Genomic DNA, 16,889 nt, shown 5'->3' on the forward strand with positions numbered 1-16,889 from the left:
TAAAGGGAAAGTTCGAATTTATGAGCATGACAGCAAGCGTGGGCTTTAAAAGGAGTGTCAACCGCAGCTTTCGAGAATTCTATAGGTTATCTGAACCGGCGCTATCACAACAGTACCCGTTTCTTTACCCTCCTAAGCACGCCACCTGTCAGCTTATCTTTGATATGAATAATGTACACACACTTTGACTGATGTCATTGAATTTATGGACAAATGTGAATCATCTTCGCAACATGATACGTCTTAAAACGCCTCGTTTTCTGAGACAGGGCGATCCATCCCTCATGAACGACAGTATCTTCTTTCTGAAGGCAGTGTACTTTCAAAAAAATCAGTGAAAAATAACAAGGGTTATTATTTCTTTTGCAAACCATTTGTCAAAACGTGGGTGTATAGTGTAGGTGCATGCAGGGAGATCTGAAGGCGTACGTTGCCTGTCTGTCCAAATAATTGATGTACACTTGACAGAGTTGATCTCTATACTGCGTACAATCATGTCCAAATCATCTTTCACTTATAGCATTGTAGTAACAATGTTTGCCATATTCTGTAGTATTAGGTTGAATTTTGCAGAACCTTTTTTCCTACTCAGAACTCGTAAGAGAGAAAGATAACCGCGTCTTGTAAATCTATCTTTCTTTAGACTCTAAGGCAAATCCTTCGAGCGGAACCTTGTACCATTTGAAAGCGTCAAAGTTCATTTGACACTGAGTGATCACCTTGCTTCTGGCCATTCCTGCCGAACGTGAAATTCAATGATTGAATTGCGCATGCCAGGGTTGTTATATTTGTCGCAGATACTGTACATTTTAGTGATCAGGGTGCAAACGAGGACAATTTGTTCATTATCGTACTACGAGCGTGGAAATGATAGCCTACAGGGTATGGGTTTTATTCTCACTATAGACAAGATAAGTGGACTCGCTGGCGCCTTTGGAGTTTGATTTGTAACTGTGGTGCATTATATGTGGGTACGAACTATTCTCAAACGATTTTGCGGTCTGTCAGATACGACTTATGATGTAGACTTTGATAGATGGCTATATTCTATCTCCATTGGGGTACAGGGCCGCGGCGGCAAGTGATCACTCGTGGGGACAGAAACTATCTGCTTAAAATGAAGTGAGATTTTTAACAGTCGCCCGTTGGCCATATAGCGATGACATTTTCACAGATTAGATCGGTTGTCGTCGAGATAGTCTTATTGCGATGGATGAAGATGACGTTCTTTTAAAAATCACATTCGATTCGGTTTTAACTTTTAGAATTACATTAAACATAAGACCGAAAAAGGAAATGACTAAGGTTTTTAAACAGAATACTTTTGCAGCAAAAACCCGATGAAAACGGCTGTAGCGTTCGACTTACAACAATAATTTTGTCACAGGCATTTTGTGCATTAAGGAAGACATCACATCGAAATTGGAAGACTTAACTTTTGCCCAGACTTTCCACAAAGAAACTGCTAACCATTCCCTTTCAATATCAAGATTTAAAATTTGGTGTCACCGTGCCAAATTTGGTACTAAAGAAACAAGTTACCCAATATTTAACGACACTTGAAATTCAAGATGGCTGCCACCTCTGTGTTAACAAACACTATGGAAAAAATTCTATTTTCAAAAAAAAGTAAAATAGAATAATTAAATAATTAAAAAAGAAAAGAAAAAAGTAAGTAATAGGCCGATAAAAACTTTATTCACTGTACGAGCTTCAAACAAACCCCAATGAGTTGTAGACCAGACGTGTATTGTAAAAGTTTACGGTCCCAATATCTCTACCCGAGGCGTACCTTGAGCGTGTTCGAATGTCGTTGAAACTTGCCTCATCGGTGCCCTCGGTAAACTATGAAAGTAAAACCTGAAACTTTAACGAGAATAGACCATACGTACAATCGTGCTTAGATGAGTGACGTTTTCATCACTTTGTCAAGAAAATAAATTAAGAACCATGCAGATCCAACAATTATGACGTAAGCGTCTATGATGTTAACTGGTTGTGTCGACGTGAATATCAGTAAAACACTCCCGCCATTTTGCTTTTGATGTTAGATTTTTCAATAGCTACATTGTACAATCAACATTCATACATAACTTGGCAGGGATTCAGATTCAAAGGTGAACCCTGGTCGGGGAATCGATACTTCACGTTTATGGCCGAACACTTCCGAAATGTGGAGTCATGTACGCTGGGCTATACTGAAAAAATAGCAGACGCTCAGAAATGATGAAGGCGCGTGGATGCATGCAAAAGCGACACAGGATACTTCTCAAACATGTAGACAGTAGTCCCAAAGGTACACAGAGAAGGCAAGATTCTGAGCACGTTCTAGGACAATACGCCTGTCGAGGCTTATCGGAAGAACACGTGCTTCGTTTGCCCTTGGACGATATATCACGGTGCCGACACCAACGATACTTTGCAGTTTTACAGCCGAGACCTATCGTTGTAAGAAATCGTTTAGATGGAAATTGTAACGAAGAACGGAAAATGTATGTAGCGAGGGTAAATTTGCTCAAAGTCACTGTTTACACATCTATAAACGAACGTATGTATCGATCACTGCGCAGACTATAAACTAGGCCAGTATCTTAACACGTTTTTAGTGAACTATGTCACTGTAATTTACAGACTATTACACCACACCTTATACACGTGATAATCAAAGCTACACCGAGGCAAAATATACCTGCCTGTCTGACCAAATCACAATATTAACACCGTGGAAATGATAAGTTAAAAATCATCCATCTAAATCGTAATTGCCCTGAAACAAGATGGCATATGCGTGCACAGTACATCTCTGAGGGTCTAAGAGAGAGAGAGAGAGAGAGAGAGAGAGAGAGAGAGAGAGAGAGAGAGAGAGAGAGAGAGAGAGAGCAGGGAGGGACAATGTAGTAGACAGGAGAGCGATTAAAGCACGGAAGTATACTCACCTTAATTGCAAAGTAAAGCGAATATCAACATAGCGGCAATAATCGTTATAAATAGCATACGACTGCAAACATCACAGTCTGTGTTTGACAAGGCAAAATATTAAAATGGGATGTGATCAAGAAATATGCTTTAAATCATATAGACCTGATTGCTGTGACGTATTTGTGGTTGATTTCGGCGAATTTGATGTTGAATGTATTGGTTCTGTTAGAGTACAATCGATGATCAGCGTATGCATCGAGATTTTCATTCTTTACTGATGGTGTCATTTCACTGTTAGGAGTTACTTGTCGATTTGGAAGAAAAAGATGGATCACATATCCACTGAAAATGACCCTGTGATACATTTGCAAAAGGTATCACAAAGGCTGAATTTGAGACAATTGTATGGTAATTAAGCTAGTTGTTACACACCTGCTCAAAGACCTATTTTTATCACTACGCAAAACACACATGCGACCGACACTACGGTCCATACTCGGTACATTTACATGAATTTACCTCACTATTATTACCGTCCACACAATCGAACCAGTTGTATGATTAAGAAAATCGTGAAATTTACCTGTATCGTAATAATGGCGCGCGCGGGAAACCTTGTCGATTGTTCACAAAGGCAGCGAAGTCGTCTGCTGAATGTATTCTTTAGTCACTGTGGTGCGACTGTATCGTGCTAGTTAGGAACTAATCGCGGCAATCATGGATATATATGCGTGTACTATCGTTCCCTGTGGATAATGCGAATTTTAATGAATTGTCTTTATTCGTAGCCCCTGCACGCATATGGCCATACGACTCGAAAACTTGTTTCGCGTATTACTTTCATCCGTTGTTGCGGTTTTCCATGACTAAAGTCATCTCAGAAATAAAGTCTAACTCATATTTTCATTTAATCAAATTCAAGGTACGAGATACTATGAAATAATATATCCAAATGTTTGAATGACTTTAAGATCGAAACAACGTGATCCAAAACGAGTGATGGATGAAATTTCCCCAAAACGAAAAAATAACTCGCGCAGATTATTTACTCCAACAGTCAAATGTCACTGCGCATGCCCTTCATGGCGTGATGATCCTCAGTGCACCCGCAATTTCTTTGCAGTGCATAGTGAGTCAGAGATAATTGTTGTCTTTTGAATGCTACCTCTCGCTAGAGTGTTTTGTGAGACTAAAAACGCAGCCCTTCTCCTAGATGCAAATGTCTTTCAAAGTCTAGTCAATAGCAGAGACTCCAAGAGTTTAGGAATTGATACTAAGGAGGCGCTGCACCCAAGGAAGCGTATTTTGTCCAAAGTGAAATTTTTGAAAATATTCATTCAATTTTGTTTCTTTTGTTGACCCAAGATTAAAATATTGGTTAGCTTCACTATTTAGCTTGTCAAGCAGTAGTAAGTTGCGTGATAAAGAAGTGTTAATTTATCCAAATGTATACAAATCACCCGATTTCCTGGCTTCCCTTTTCTCCGAATTTCAAGATTTCTGGGTAGGTCATATTTTCTGAAATTTTCACACTATATTCTTTATTCTATATGTTATATAACAAAACGACTATTTTGTTTGGCAATAAAGTTCCTTACATGTTGAATAAGAGGCATTTTAATTTTGCCAATCATGTTTTTAATCACTTGTTTTGAATGTACGTCTTTCAACCCATGCCATTTTAGAATGAGGAGATAAATAATGCAAAATAAAACAGTCGTTTTTTCTCCATATCCTACTCTTATTTCAAGTGAAATATTAAATTTCAGAAAATAGTATCAAGTTTTTGACTTAAATTAATTTTTATATCATTTACACAAGAATTGAAGTTTTTTACCCTAAATATAAATCACTTCATCCTTCGCGTAAATTATTGCTACCATACTAAACTTTAGATTCTGTGCTTATTGATAATATATAGTATGAGGGGGTTTCACTGTCATCTTAGATGAGAAATATTCCTTTGAAAAAAAAACTGTGTTGGCAACGTGCAGCTCCACCTTAAGTACGTTGAAAGATTATATCATATTTATATTCTTACTTATACGTTCAATACAAACTTACTCCAGGGAGTTTATCAGTCAGCTGCTCTAAGCTCTCGACAGCAGTTATTTGGCCGATCCGTATAATTTGACGTTTTTGTGATGGTTCAGATTAAATAGCATTTCGGATGAAACGTACTTAGTACATCATGAGTTACCTTGCATTCTTGTGACGCGTTCATCGCACAAGTTTGACACATGTTTAAAAGCTGCAAAACGTGAAGTTTAATTAAACAACTTCCGCAATTAAAGCTTTGAAGTATTACTTAATTTCAGGAGCAACCTCAAGAAAATCCTATAAAATCTGCATCACTGATTCACTAGTTTATTATTTCTGTCTGTATCTTCAGAAGTGTATGTATGTATGTATGTATGTATGTATGTATGTATGTATGTATGTATGTATGTATGTATGTGTGTGTGTGTATCTATGTATCTATGTATCTATGTGTCTATTTATCTATGTATGTATCTATGTATTCTATATATGTATCTATTTATCTATGTATCAGTATATTATGTATCGTTGGTATCTATCTATCTATCTATCTATCTATCTATCTATCTATCTATCCATCTATCTGTCTATCTATAAATATTTTCAATACTGGAGCTGAGAACGCATCTATCAAATCCATCCATCCATTAATCAATCCGTCCGTCCTTCCATGTATCCATCCATCCACGTCAGTCTGTTTATCTCCCTCTCATCCTATTTAGATTTCTTCCACCCGTCTATCTAACTGTTTGTCACAGAAATATGTGATATCATATCTATATCATTTAATCATCGACGTATGTTGGATACCATAATTCTACTCATTGCGCAAAAAACACACCTCATACTCAGCTGTTACATCAAAGTAACGCATTCACTGATGATTTTAGAAAAGTTTTTCTACGAAACAAGGAAACCTTTGCAGAAGAGCGATTACGCTTACTAAGATCTTCAGAAAATGCTGTTGAACAGCAAATGAGAGAGAGAGAGAGAGAGAGAGAGAGAGAGAGAGAGAGAGAGAGAGAGAGAGAGAGAGAGAGAGAGAGCGCTTGATTAAGGGGAACAATCCTTATCCTTGAACTCTAGAAGTCTGAGTAGCTTATCTCTTTACAGAATCTCTATAGGTCATACAAAATGCTGCCACTTTGTAGAAGCAATCATCAAGGTCAATATCAATCTTTACGAATACCCGTTGCACTGTACTTGCCCATTGCAGAACTTTGTCTGTGAGGTTTGTCAAAAGTCTTTGCCTGGATGGATAATTTCACTGTCTGTTTTTCTTCTGTTAGGGCCATTTAAAAAAAAATCTTTGTGTGCCGTCCTTGGATTTTCGAAAAACCTACCAGCCAGCTGCAGCAAGGGGAAAAAACAAGCACGGACAAAGACCACAAGTGTATTCACATTTGCTCAATCATTATTTTGTTTCTTTTGGAAAAATAATGTTTTTATTTGTAATAGTGCTAACATTGTGTTCGTTTTCTTAATTTTCTCTGAAACCTACCTGCACGCGGACAGCAAACAAAGAATTTTATTTAAAGCTCCCTAAAGGGGTTTTTGCATCGGTAACCGATATTAAAGGCTATAGTGCCTGTCAGATGTAACATTACGGTTACCAATTATTAGTGATGAGTGATTCTTGGTGTTATTTTAATCCGTTTACTTGTGTCCCTGTCTGTTAATACAGTAAATTTTCAATCGGGTTCGAACTCACAACGTACGGCACCCAGTCACCTAGCGAAGACGCCACAGTCAAAACCGCTCGGTCAAATCCCCACTCTTAAAGAATTCATGAAGCACTCGCACTCATATACTCGCCATCACACATCGCACACAAACTTTATCGCTTAAACTGGGCGAAAGACAGCCACGGGACAATTCTATCCATAAGCAGAGCAATAAACCCAGGATAAGAAATACAGTAAATTTTCAATCGGGTTCGAGCTCACAACGCACGGCACCCAGTGACCTAGCGAAACAGTAGGTTTGATAAATTATAAATATCAGGCCAAGGAAAATAACAAGTTTGTTTCTCATCGTCGTGCTCGTCAATTCAGACCCACCGCGTCAACTGTTGTTCTGCTCATGTGGCAAGATGGTTTGATTTAGTTAAAGTACGTTTCTGGGACTCATATAACCAGAATTCATTACAACACGTGAAAATTAATTGATAATTACATTTTTGATAGGCAGGCTGACTGGCAAATCTGAACAAGTTTAAATGAAAAATGTGAGCTGTCGCTCAATTTTTGGAAAAAAGCCATTGACCAGAAACAATACCTTATAGGACTTAGGTACAGTGCCAACAGTATGCCATAAAAAGGTAACATATTAACCCTTTTGTTTTTCGATGTTTGCCATAAATCTTAAAACGAATGTCACCTGACATCGCCACGCAGTCGTTATTTTCTTTTGAAGTTGCTCAACCGATGTTGTAACCTGCGTCTAGAATCCGCTTAATGGATTTTAAAATGTTAAATCCAAAGCGGTGTTTTCAGTAGCATGATAATATATATTATGCCCAGTGATTTTCTGACAGAATATGAATATACATGGAGGGTGGTTCATAAAGATTTACCCCGGGGAGCTGCTTGTGTCTTCAGACTGCGAAGAGAGACTTTTGGCACACAACCACCCAGTGCCTTGCACCCTTGGATGGCACATGCCCCAAATCTAGCACATGCGTCGAATAAGAGATCCCCTGCGACAAGAGTGACGAGCGAGGCACGACAGATAAGCTGTCAGTCAGTCAACAAATTCGACAGGAGACCCTCGACCACATCACATCTAAATCAAACGATAACACTACGCATTGCAGATGGCGAGCGCCCATGCCGTTACATGTAGGGTTGTATTTAACTCGTGTCATAGTCTTGGCTATATCGTTACAACAAGATAGCTATAAGGATGCTAGTCATCGAATTCTAAACTGAATTAAAGGAGAACTTGCACTTAACCAACACACTTTTTTCAAAGCAGTATTTCGCATTAAGGTAGAACGCACCTCGGGGACAGACTTTTGGACTCTCAAACTTTTACAATTTTCTTCTGATATACCACATGTGGGGGTTCATTTTAAAGCTCTTGGTGAAAGAAAACTTTTCATCAGCTTAGTTTTTCGAAATTCGAATTTTTTTATTTTTCTCCAAAGATTTAACATAGGGATGGCGGCCATTTTGAATTTGTAATATCGGTAAATCTTGGGTAATTTGTTTCTCTATTAACAAAATTTGACCCCCTATTTTTATTCTTGATTTTGAAAGAGAATGATTGAAAGATTCCTTGAGGAAAGTTGGAGCAAAAGTCTAAGTCTTTCACTGTCGAGGTGCATATGACATGAATACCCCGCCCTCTCATACTACATATTTTCAAAAAGCAGAGAATCTAAAGTTTACTATGGTAGCAATAGTTTACTAGAGGGGTGAAGGATACACTTTTGGGGCAGATAACCTTAATTTTGGTATCAGCGATAAAAACTTATTTAAATAAAAAAAGTTGACACTACTTTTTGAAATTAGTATCTCTTTTGAAACTAGAGAATATGAAGATAATAAATTTTAATTTGCATTGTCTATCGTCGTTGTTGAATGGCAGGGGTTGAAAGACTGACATTTAAAAAAAGTGAATCTTCCTTCTGAAATATAAATCCGCGCGTATGACACACCCATTCAAATTAGATTTTTACACCGGATCACTTGATCTCTTCTCACATGCCCATACCACGTTGTGTCGCACGTGAGCTTAGGACATGCTGATGTGACAAACACACATAATGGAATATATTCGTACAACTGCCCCCGGGGATAAGCCCGTCCAGATTGCAAATCACTGATACGATAGTATTGCTGAAGGCAAGGCGTCATATATCATGCATCAAAAATACTGAAAGCGTGTATAGTACGTCGCTAGGCGAGATTTAAAGAATCCTCGACAGCGCCGTTCAAATGCCACAAAATGTCACGATGCAATATCGTTGCATTCAACATCAAACGGCGAGGACAAAGCAAACTCTCCGTGTAAATTCTTGACTCTAATGGCTTCCTATTTTCACGATCATAATTGACTTGGGAGTCCCTGTTTTATAAGTGGCATGCGAACGCTCGCCTGACACTGTCTCAATTATCTCGATGTAAATTCTATTTCCACGAAGGTAGATGTCAGTGCTTTCACATGTTCGCCTGCACCAGGCAATTGGTATGCAGCCAACGAATTCAGAAAATCGCCAAGGTTTTTTTCACTTGTAAATCTCACTTATGTTTGCCGGCGTTGATATTGAACTATACTCTACATTGCATTGCTAAATATGCAAATACAGTTTATCTTTCAGGTTGAAGGTTACATGTTGTAGAATTCTCGATAGGTTGCAATATCATGTCGTGAATACAGTTTTATTTTCCATCCACTAGTATCTGTAACCTGCCATATGTCGAATTACTTCAGGCATTTTCAACGTGGAAATACTATCGTTAAGTGCAATGCACCGATTACTTACCTCGTGGAAAGCAGCCATTTTGTCTAACAGACGGGGCAATGTGCAAGTCAATATAAACGGCTACAGAATAATTTCTTGCGCCATGAAAAAATCACTCACTGCACTAACACAACGTTCCCGTCGTAAGTAGTATCGAGTTAGGTAATATGCACTAACGTACATACTGAATATACAACAGTAAGGTATTCGTCATAAATTATTCTACGACGCGGCGATCAATTTACATGTGGTTCGTAACACGATGATAGAACGCCTCTCGTTGGCCATTGTTCCTGACACTGGGTCCATTTCAGTTGATGCAACCAATTAACATGCGTGTCTTTCTTTCCATTGTTCTTAAACATTTCCCGCGGGGTTCGGTTGAATTTGTCAATTTATAAATATATGAGCAAAGGAAAGCGAAGTGAACGCCTGCAGTGTAATCCAAACACACACACAAACGATATATTATGTTTGATCTTTGCAAGACCTGGTTGCACATGCGCAATTTCGTCTTTGCGGTGAATGACGCTTCCGTGCTTATACGATGTTATTGATCTTCAGAGATAACGATTCACCAATTATTGATATATTGACCGATGGTCTTATTTGTACTTGTGTCTCCCTATTATTTGAGTTAATATGCTTTTGAAGAATTGCGGAGAATCTTGTGATTTAGCACTCCATAGCAACCAATGCAAAACCTGACTGAAAACGACGGCCATTTTGTCTGCGTGCTTGCTCTACATTGGGGAAACCCACTGCGTTGCAAGATGTGTTTTATAAGCGGATATAGTGGTTATTTATTTTTCAAACTAACAGCATGCATGGTAATACAGACCCGAAGCGGAGATAAATCCTTCATCACCTCGCGCTAGGATTACCACGGTATAAATTTTCACATGTCTAGGGGGTTAATGTTCTCTTCAACTTCTCAAAAGCCGGTAATGCCCACTTTTGTAGTTCAGTACCCATCAACACGGCCTCCTCTTCGCGTGTAGTAGATGGCAGCAATAAAAAATTCATGACAAAGTGTTTGACTCCAACTCGATAAAATGAATCCACTCCAAAATGAAGCACTAAAACCTGCACTCATTGATTATTTGCTGAACTATACAAAAACTTCAAAAAGTTAGGAGCATGGGCTGGGAAAAGCGCTTCGTTGCTATTCTATTGGTTTTCTGTACAAAGGTACCGCAGGTCAGAGCTTATATGTACAACTATTATAGGAATGACCTAGATTGAAACGCAAAGGATACTGGGTAATGATGACTTCTATTTGAGTAAGTTCATGTTACAAAAAGCTTGCAATCCTTAATTTTTGATTACGTCAGAACGGTAGTAAATTGTGTTAATAGTCGAGTGTGTCATTTTTTATTTGTCCAAGACGGTGTTAAAAAGACATGATTTTTCACAGCAGCATTTTCTCAGAGTGTACAATACGGCAAACTGGTGCTGTCTTTTGAGAATCAATATCCAGTGCTATCATCAGTGCTTTAGCTGTTTTATCTAAAGCTATCGTTGTGTTGTGATCGTAAGCAATGATCAACTGAGATATCTTTTCAACTCCTTTGTTCAGGGTGTTCCGCCGAATTGTACAAACACAATCAAATTGTTTTCAGTTGTCATGGCAATACGACGAAGCGTTCTTTGGAATCAAAGTATCTTGACGTTCACACTGTATCCTTTATTTTCTTTATTAGTCTCATTTACTTTATTGAACCGCATTCAGACGTTTACAAAGTGTCTCTACATTGATTTCGAGGATAAACATATACTTTTGTGCAAACCATTTGTAGCGTACAATTGTGAAGGCCATGCATTCCTCATTAGACGATGAATGCGATAGCATTGTAGTCTGCCTTATGAAAAAGAAAATTACAAACACCATCTCAGCTAATCGTTTGGCTGTTTTTAGAACCGACTTCACACGGTTTAACAAAACATGTTGACTGTGAGTAAATTAATATCGCAATATTCCTTCTATATTTGATCTAATCTAATAGAAGGTCAAATTTGCGATAAGATTTCTTGTCAACGCTCTTCTTTTGCTACAAATATTGCAAATATTTCATTTTTTCAGTACTAGTCTTGTTTAAAACAGAAAAGATTATCGTGACACACTATGTTAGTCCTTCGAAGAAATCCCTTCATGTAGGTTAATGATTTATAACTCTACGAGCGGATCTTAGCCAACGTCGCTAGTGTAGGAAGCCATCTTTGAGTCATTAATAAGAAGATCACAGAACAAGATAGGCTGGCACCGACATGCATTGTGTGTTGTTGCATCGACGCGCAGAATCTCTATATTAGTGCGAAATCTTTTTAACAAACATGTAAAAAACATACAAAGATGGAAATTGGCCATATTAAAGGGAAAAAAACATCACCTCTGTCGATAAATGGACAGGATAATAATTACAACGGTGAAATATTTCATATTTCAAATTAAATGTATCAGTTATGGCAGAATATGTGGGCAAGGCGTAACTGAAACAAAGACGCTTATAATTACTCACTATTTTAAATCAGGCCTTCGCTTTGGAATAGTGAGTTCATGTTTCAATATTTTTCGTTGAGAATTATTTTTTGACCGAATTTCCTTTTCATGAAAGTAAATAGTTCATCCTTACTAAGAATTGCATAAAAAGGCGTACATATAAGTACGATGTCTGCGAAAAGAATGAAAATATTGAAAGGTTCCTGTGAGTATATTTCTTCGGAGGTGCATTATTTTTGTAAACAGCACAGTTGATTTATTGGCTATGATTGATTACCGTAGTGAATCAGGGCGGTTTCCTGGCAAACAAAACCGGGAGATTAAAAATCTACCAGCATGGGAGACCATTTCCGTTCAGATTTCAATCAAAACGTGATGATGATGATGATGATGATGATAATTGCTGTTAGGTTGTAGTATCCGACCCACTTTTCAAGGTCAATTAACGATTAATGACACATCTGCTGATCAAGAACACGTGGTCATATCCTCCTCATGGTAGCAATCAGTACTTGCTCGGGTTCGCCTTTAAGGTAGTTCGCTCCTCTAAACAGAGAGTTGTAAGCTTTTGCCCAAATTTCCTTGAGGAAACTCTAAAAGTGTTCTCTTTCGAAATCAGGAGTAAAAATCAGGAGTCGCCGCGCAAAATTTGGTACCAGAGAAAAAAATTAACCAATTTTTACCGACTCTTGAAATTCAAAATGGCTGCCATCCTTGCGTTTACTCCAGAGGAAAAATAATATATTTCGTTTTTTTTTCACAAAAATAAAGTGGTAAAATCATTGCTCAACCCATGCGCATCAAAATCTGCCCCACACAAGTGGTAGACAAAAATGTATTGTAAAAGTTGGAAATTCTAAATGTTTGTCCAAGGCGAATTCCACCATAATAGAATAAAAATACAAAAATACCCCCTTACAATATTGAATTGTACTACAGATTAGCCTAGGTCAAGTTCCCATGTCTTGCCGCGCAAACACAAGGCGGTAATATATGGTGAAAAGTTAGAACGACACAGAGTAGTTTTCGAGGAGATTAAGACTGTTTTGTTTTGTAATCCGCTATACGTCATAACTCCTTACCCTGAGTAAAGGGAAGCGTTTTTTACTCGACAACTGTCTCCTTCATAAAGAGCAAACAAAAAGCAACGATTTAGTCATGTCAGGCAAAAACCTGTTTTGCAGAACAAGACAGCAGAACTTTTTCAACTACCCATGCTGAATCTGAACGTCTGATTGTACACAGGTCTTATTCTGTTGGTCATCCTAGCTGACAAGGTAGTATGGAGACGATGACGTCATTTTCATGAATCATTTTATGTAATCGGCTAAATGCTCTATTGAACAGCTTCATACCCAAGGCACAACACTTTCCTGATTTCACAGCTAATTGGCACACAAGTGTGTTTCTTTAAGCCCTCCGGGGTAAGGTGAGTGGTCGCGACAGACAGACGATTTCTAAGTCCAAATAGATAATGAGAATCTATCGAATTCATTATACTTGATCTTGTGCTGACTTTATGTTTGTTTATGCACTCATAGATTTCTTTTTTTTTTTAATTTTTAATTTTGTATTATAAAACAGGCTTTCCGAGGAAGTTCACAAAGCTAAGCTATAGTGCTCAGCTGATAAGGAAATTCTCTTGGAGATTGATACTATTCATAGTAATTATTACGCATAGTAAACCCCAATTAAAGGTATACAGTCACCTGTAATCTAAATATGCCCATATATGGTCAAAGGGGCATTCCTTGGTATTCAAAATGCCCATGTGAGGTCGCTGTTTTTAAAAAGCGGCCACCAGCTTAAAATCTGTGATTGGTTAGATTTTCTCTTTCCATGGTAACTGTGGCAAAATTGGAACAGGTGCACCTTTAAGGAGACATACTTGCACTGATAGTTATGTCTGCCCATTAAACTTCAACATTTGACTTTTGAAAGCATTTCAGTAAATCATTGTACTCAATTACTAATAGAAGTGTGACTTTTGATAAATGATAGTGAATAAGACATGGTTGATATGATAATAATGTCTGTCAAAAATTCTTTAAATATATTTTAAACGACCTGTTGATTAAGGTTTTAAATTCTTAGTTTCCTATTTGGGAGACTTTAAAAGAGAAGTAAATTTTCGGATTTACTTCTTTAAACATGATTTTAGCATCATGGTTACCATGCCTGCGAGGAAGGACTGTGAATCACAAAGCTAATTAGACGGCAATATCATGTCAGTTTACCGTTAACGACACGATAGAATCGTGGTTTGACCTGTCCATAATACTGAAACATCTGAACTTGAATGCAAATGCGAGATGCAACATCATTTGGACAGACGAACCTTTTCACCGTTTTATTCTATAGTCGTCAGAAGGTTACCAGATTAATACAACACGATCCTTTCATTATTTATTGCTTGCAAGTCTTTTGCATATTTAAAATATTTCATGGCATGCGCTGTGGGAAGTCAATATAAATAACTAACACCTACTCTTCAAAGCGCTTACACGACACGCACACACACTTGTGTGTACATATTAGCATTCTGCACTCCAAAAAGTCATCAATTTATATGCTCTTTCCATTATGTTATGACTTCGATCTTATGATACGATGACTTTTAATGTGGACTGATAACAAGATAAAATGAGACATGAATCAATGCGCCACGAATGACAAAGCTTATTACTCTCTGAAAGGTATCGTGACTTTACGAGAGTCACTTATTACTTCACCTGTTACGATGTGCATGGCCGTCTCATGCTGTTTGATGGTTCGGATGAGCTGCGCCGGGGTCAAAATACCCATTTTAGCGCCCCATTTTATCTGAACCTCATGCGTTGCCGCAAATAAGACCTAAATGCATGGAATGGTCCCATCGTCAAAGGGGATCAACTATTCCCTGAATGTATGTTGATATATGCCTTTTTTGAAATGAGATTTTATTAAAAATGGTGACTTTCCCGTGTTACAAATTGTTTTTTTGGCATTTGACGTGGCAAGTTAGGATGATATACGAATAAATATGAGGACGTAAAGATAAAGAACATGATTAACGATCACGTTTTTGTACAGATTTCTACAAATTTTGTACACATTTGCAAGCCTACATCGTAATGTCGCGGATATAGCCCATAAACATCACCGCAGGAAATAACCCCGTACAGTCCTTGTTATTTGTAGTTGACTTATTGAAAAGTGAGCAGGCACACCTTTAATTTCCTGACAGCATTTCCCATTTCAACACTGACGAGGTTCTTGCATTTAGAACTATCTAAAGTGACGAAAATTTATGTAGTTTCTAACAGCGTGTTTGTCATTTATTTTGTCCATCCATCAGCAATTCGTGGTATTATAAATCAGTCTACAACTGTCAACTCCCTTCCTATCTATCTATCTATCTATCTATCTATCTATCTATCTATCTATCTATCTATCTATCTATCTATCTATCTATCTATCTATCTATCTATCTATCTATCTATCTATCTATCTATCTATCTATCTATCTATCTATCTATCTATCTATCTATCTATCTATCTACACAATCTATATATCTATCAATCTATCTATCTGTCTGTCTATCTGCCTGTCTGTCTATCTCTCTGTCTATCTATCTATCTATCTATCTATCTATCTATCTATGTATCTATCTATCTATCTATCTATCTATCTATCTATCTATCTATCTATCTATCTATCTATCTATCTATCTATCTATCTGTCTATCTATCTGTCTATCTATCTGTCTGCTGTCTATCTGTCTGTCTGTCTGCCCCTAGCGTCCATCAGTTAGCCCATCAACCCATTCGTGAATCCTTCCATCCGTCAATCTATTTATCTAAAGTGTCCTTTCCATTCCTCTAAATATTTATGTTTTCGTTCTCGTTTGTATCATGTTTTTGTAAACAACACATAACACTTTACTTTTAATGTTATTTCAGAGACGTTCTGCCCAGTTACCTTATTACCCCGATTGTAATATTCGAACGTTGAACGTGTCTGTCAACTCATTTGATAAAACCCTATACCTGTTTGAATATCAGGAATGTAGGTAGCTGTTGGATATTATAGCTGTATTTGCCACTTCTTCATCAGATTTATCTAAGGGGAAACTTATCATTAAATCGATAAAAAATTCGATGGAGAACAAGAGATTGTCAACGTGTTAACGGGTACTTCACACATCCAGTAATCCGAGGGTAAGGGATGCAGGAAGTCGCCTTTGAATGTCGTAATTGGATATTACACTATGTTACCTAAGTAATCGCTACACTTATATTCTATCTTAGATCAAGTTCCACTGCCCCATGCCATTAAAACCAATGTTGACTGCTAATTGTTCGTCAAGCAAAGTTCCAACGATTTAAAACATAACGTGTTGTGATTTTGACCAATACATTATCGAAATATCTAGTGGATTTAATACCTATGCTAAATTGTTTCAGTGGCACTTTAGCTAATCATACATAACCTTGACGGAACGGTCTGCGAATATGAGTTCGATAACATATCAACATGAAGCAACTTTGAGTACATTAGGACGGCAGAATGAATATAAACAGGTAAAAATGATGATTTTTTAAAACGTGCATAGAAAGGCAGGTTATGTTTGTTCGTTTGATATCAAATCTAAACAGCAGGCTGCCTCAGCCAGGCAGAATAAAGAATCAACAGAATAGAATTTTGGAATTTTACATGTCTTCCTGAATACCATCACTCGTCATGTTTCTGCCCTGTGCCTCACAACATTAATGGGCACGTTCTTCTGAAAATAGTATATTGAACTGACAGGTATTAAGCCGGTTACGGTTTTATCAAAGGGATTTACAGAAACCGGGGATAACTGTACACACGTCTTAAGAGAAAGATTCAATCTCATATGCCTTATCTGTTTGTATATGGAACATGTAAAAAGGTAAAAAAGCATGAAATGAATTCTTAGATGCAAAATGAGACAATCT

General features: G+C 37.6%; 1 protein-coding gene across 3 annotated transcripts in view; it reads right to left on the bottom strand.

Moving 5' to 3' along the window:
• Positions 1 to 16,889, bottom strand: part of LOC139115422 (synaptotagmin-12-like) — a 402,617-nt gene that overhangs the window by 10,814 nt on the left and 374,914 nt on the right. The window contains exon 1 of one of the 3 annotated variants that reach the window (XM_070677543.1): positions 9,449 to 9,601. The exons of the other annotated variants lie outside the window; for them this stretch is intronic. Coding sequence (XP_070533644.1) covers positions 9,449 to 9,466 — 18 coding nt within the window. The 5' untranslated portion in view covers positions 9,467 to 9,601. Of the gene's footprint in view, positions 1 to 9,448; positions 9,602 to 16,889 lie in introns of those variants that run through there. 3 annotated transcript variants of the gene reach the window in all.

This window comes from Ptychodera flava, chromosome 2 (genome assembly GCF_041260155.1).
Source record: "Ptychodera flava strain L36383 chromosome 2, AS_Pfla_20210202, whole genome shotgun sequence".
In the NCBI taxonomy this organism is placed as follows: Eukaryota; Metazoa; Hemichordata; class Enteropneusta; family Ptychoderidae; genus Ptychodera; species Ptychodera flava.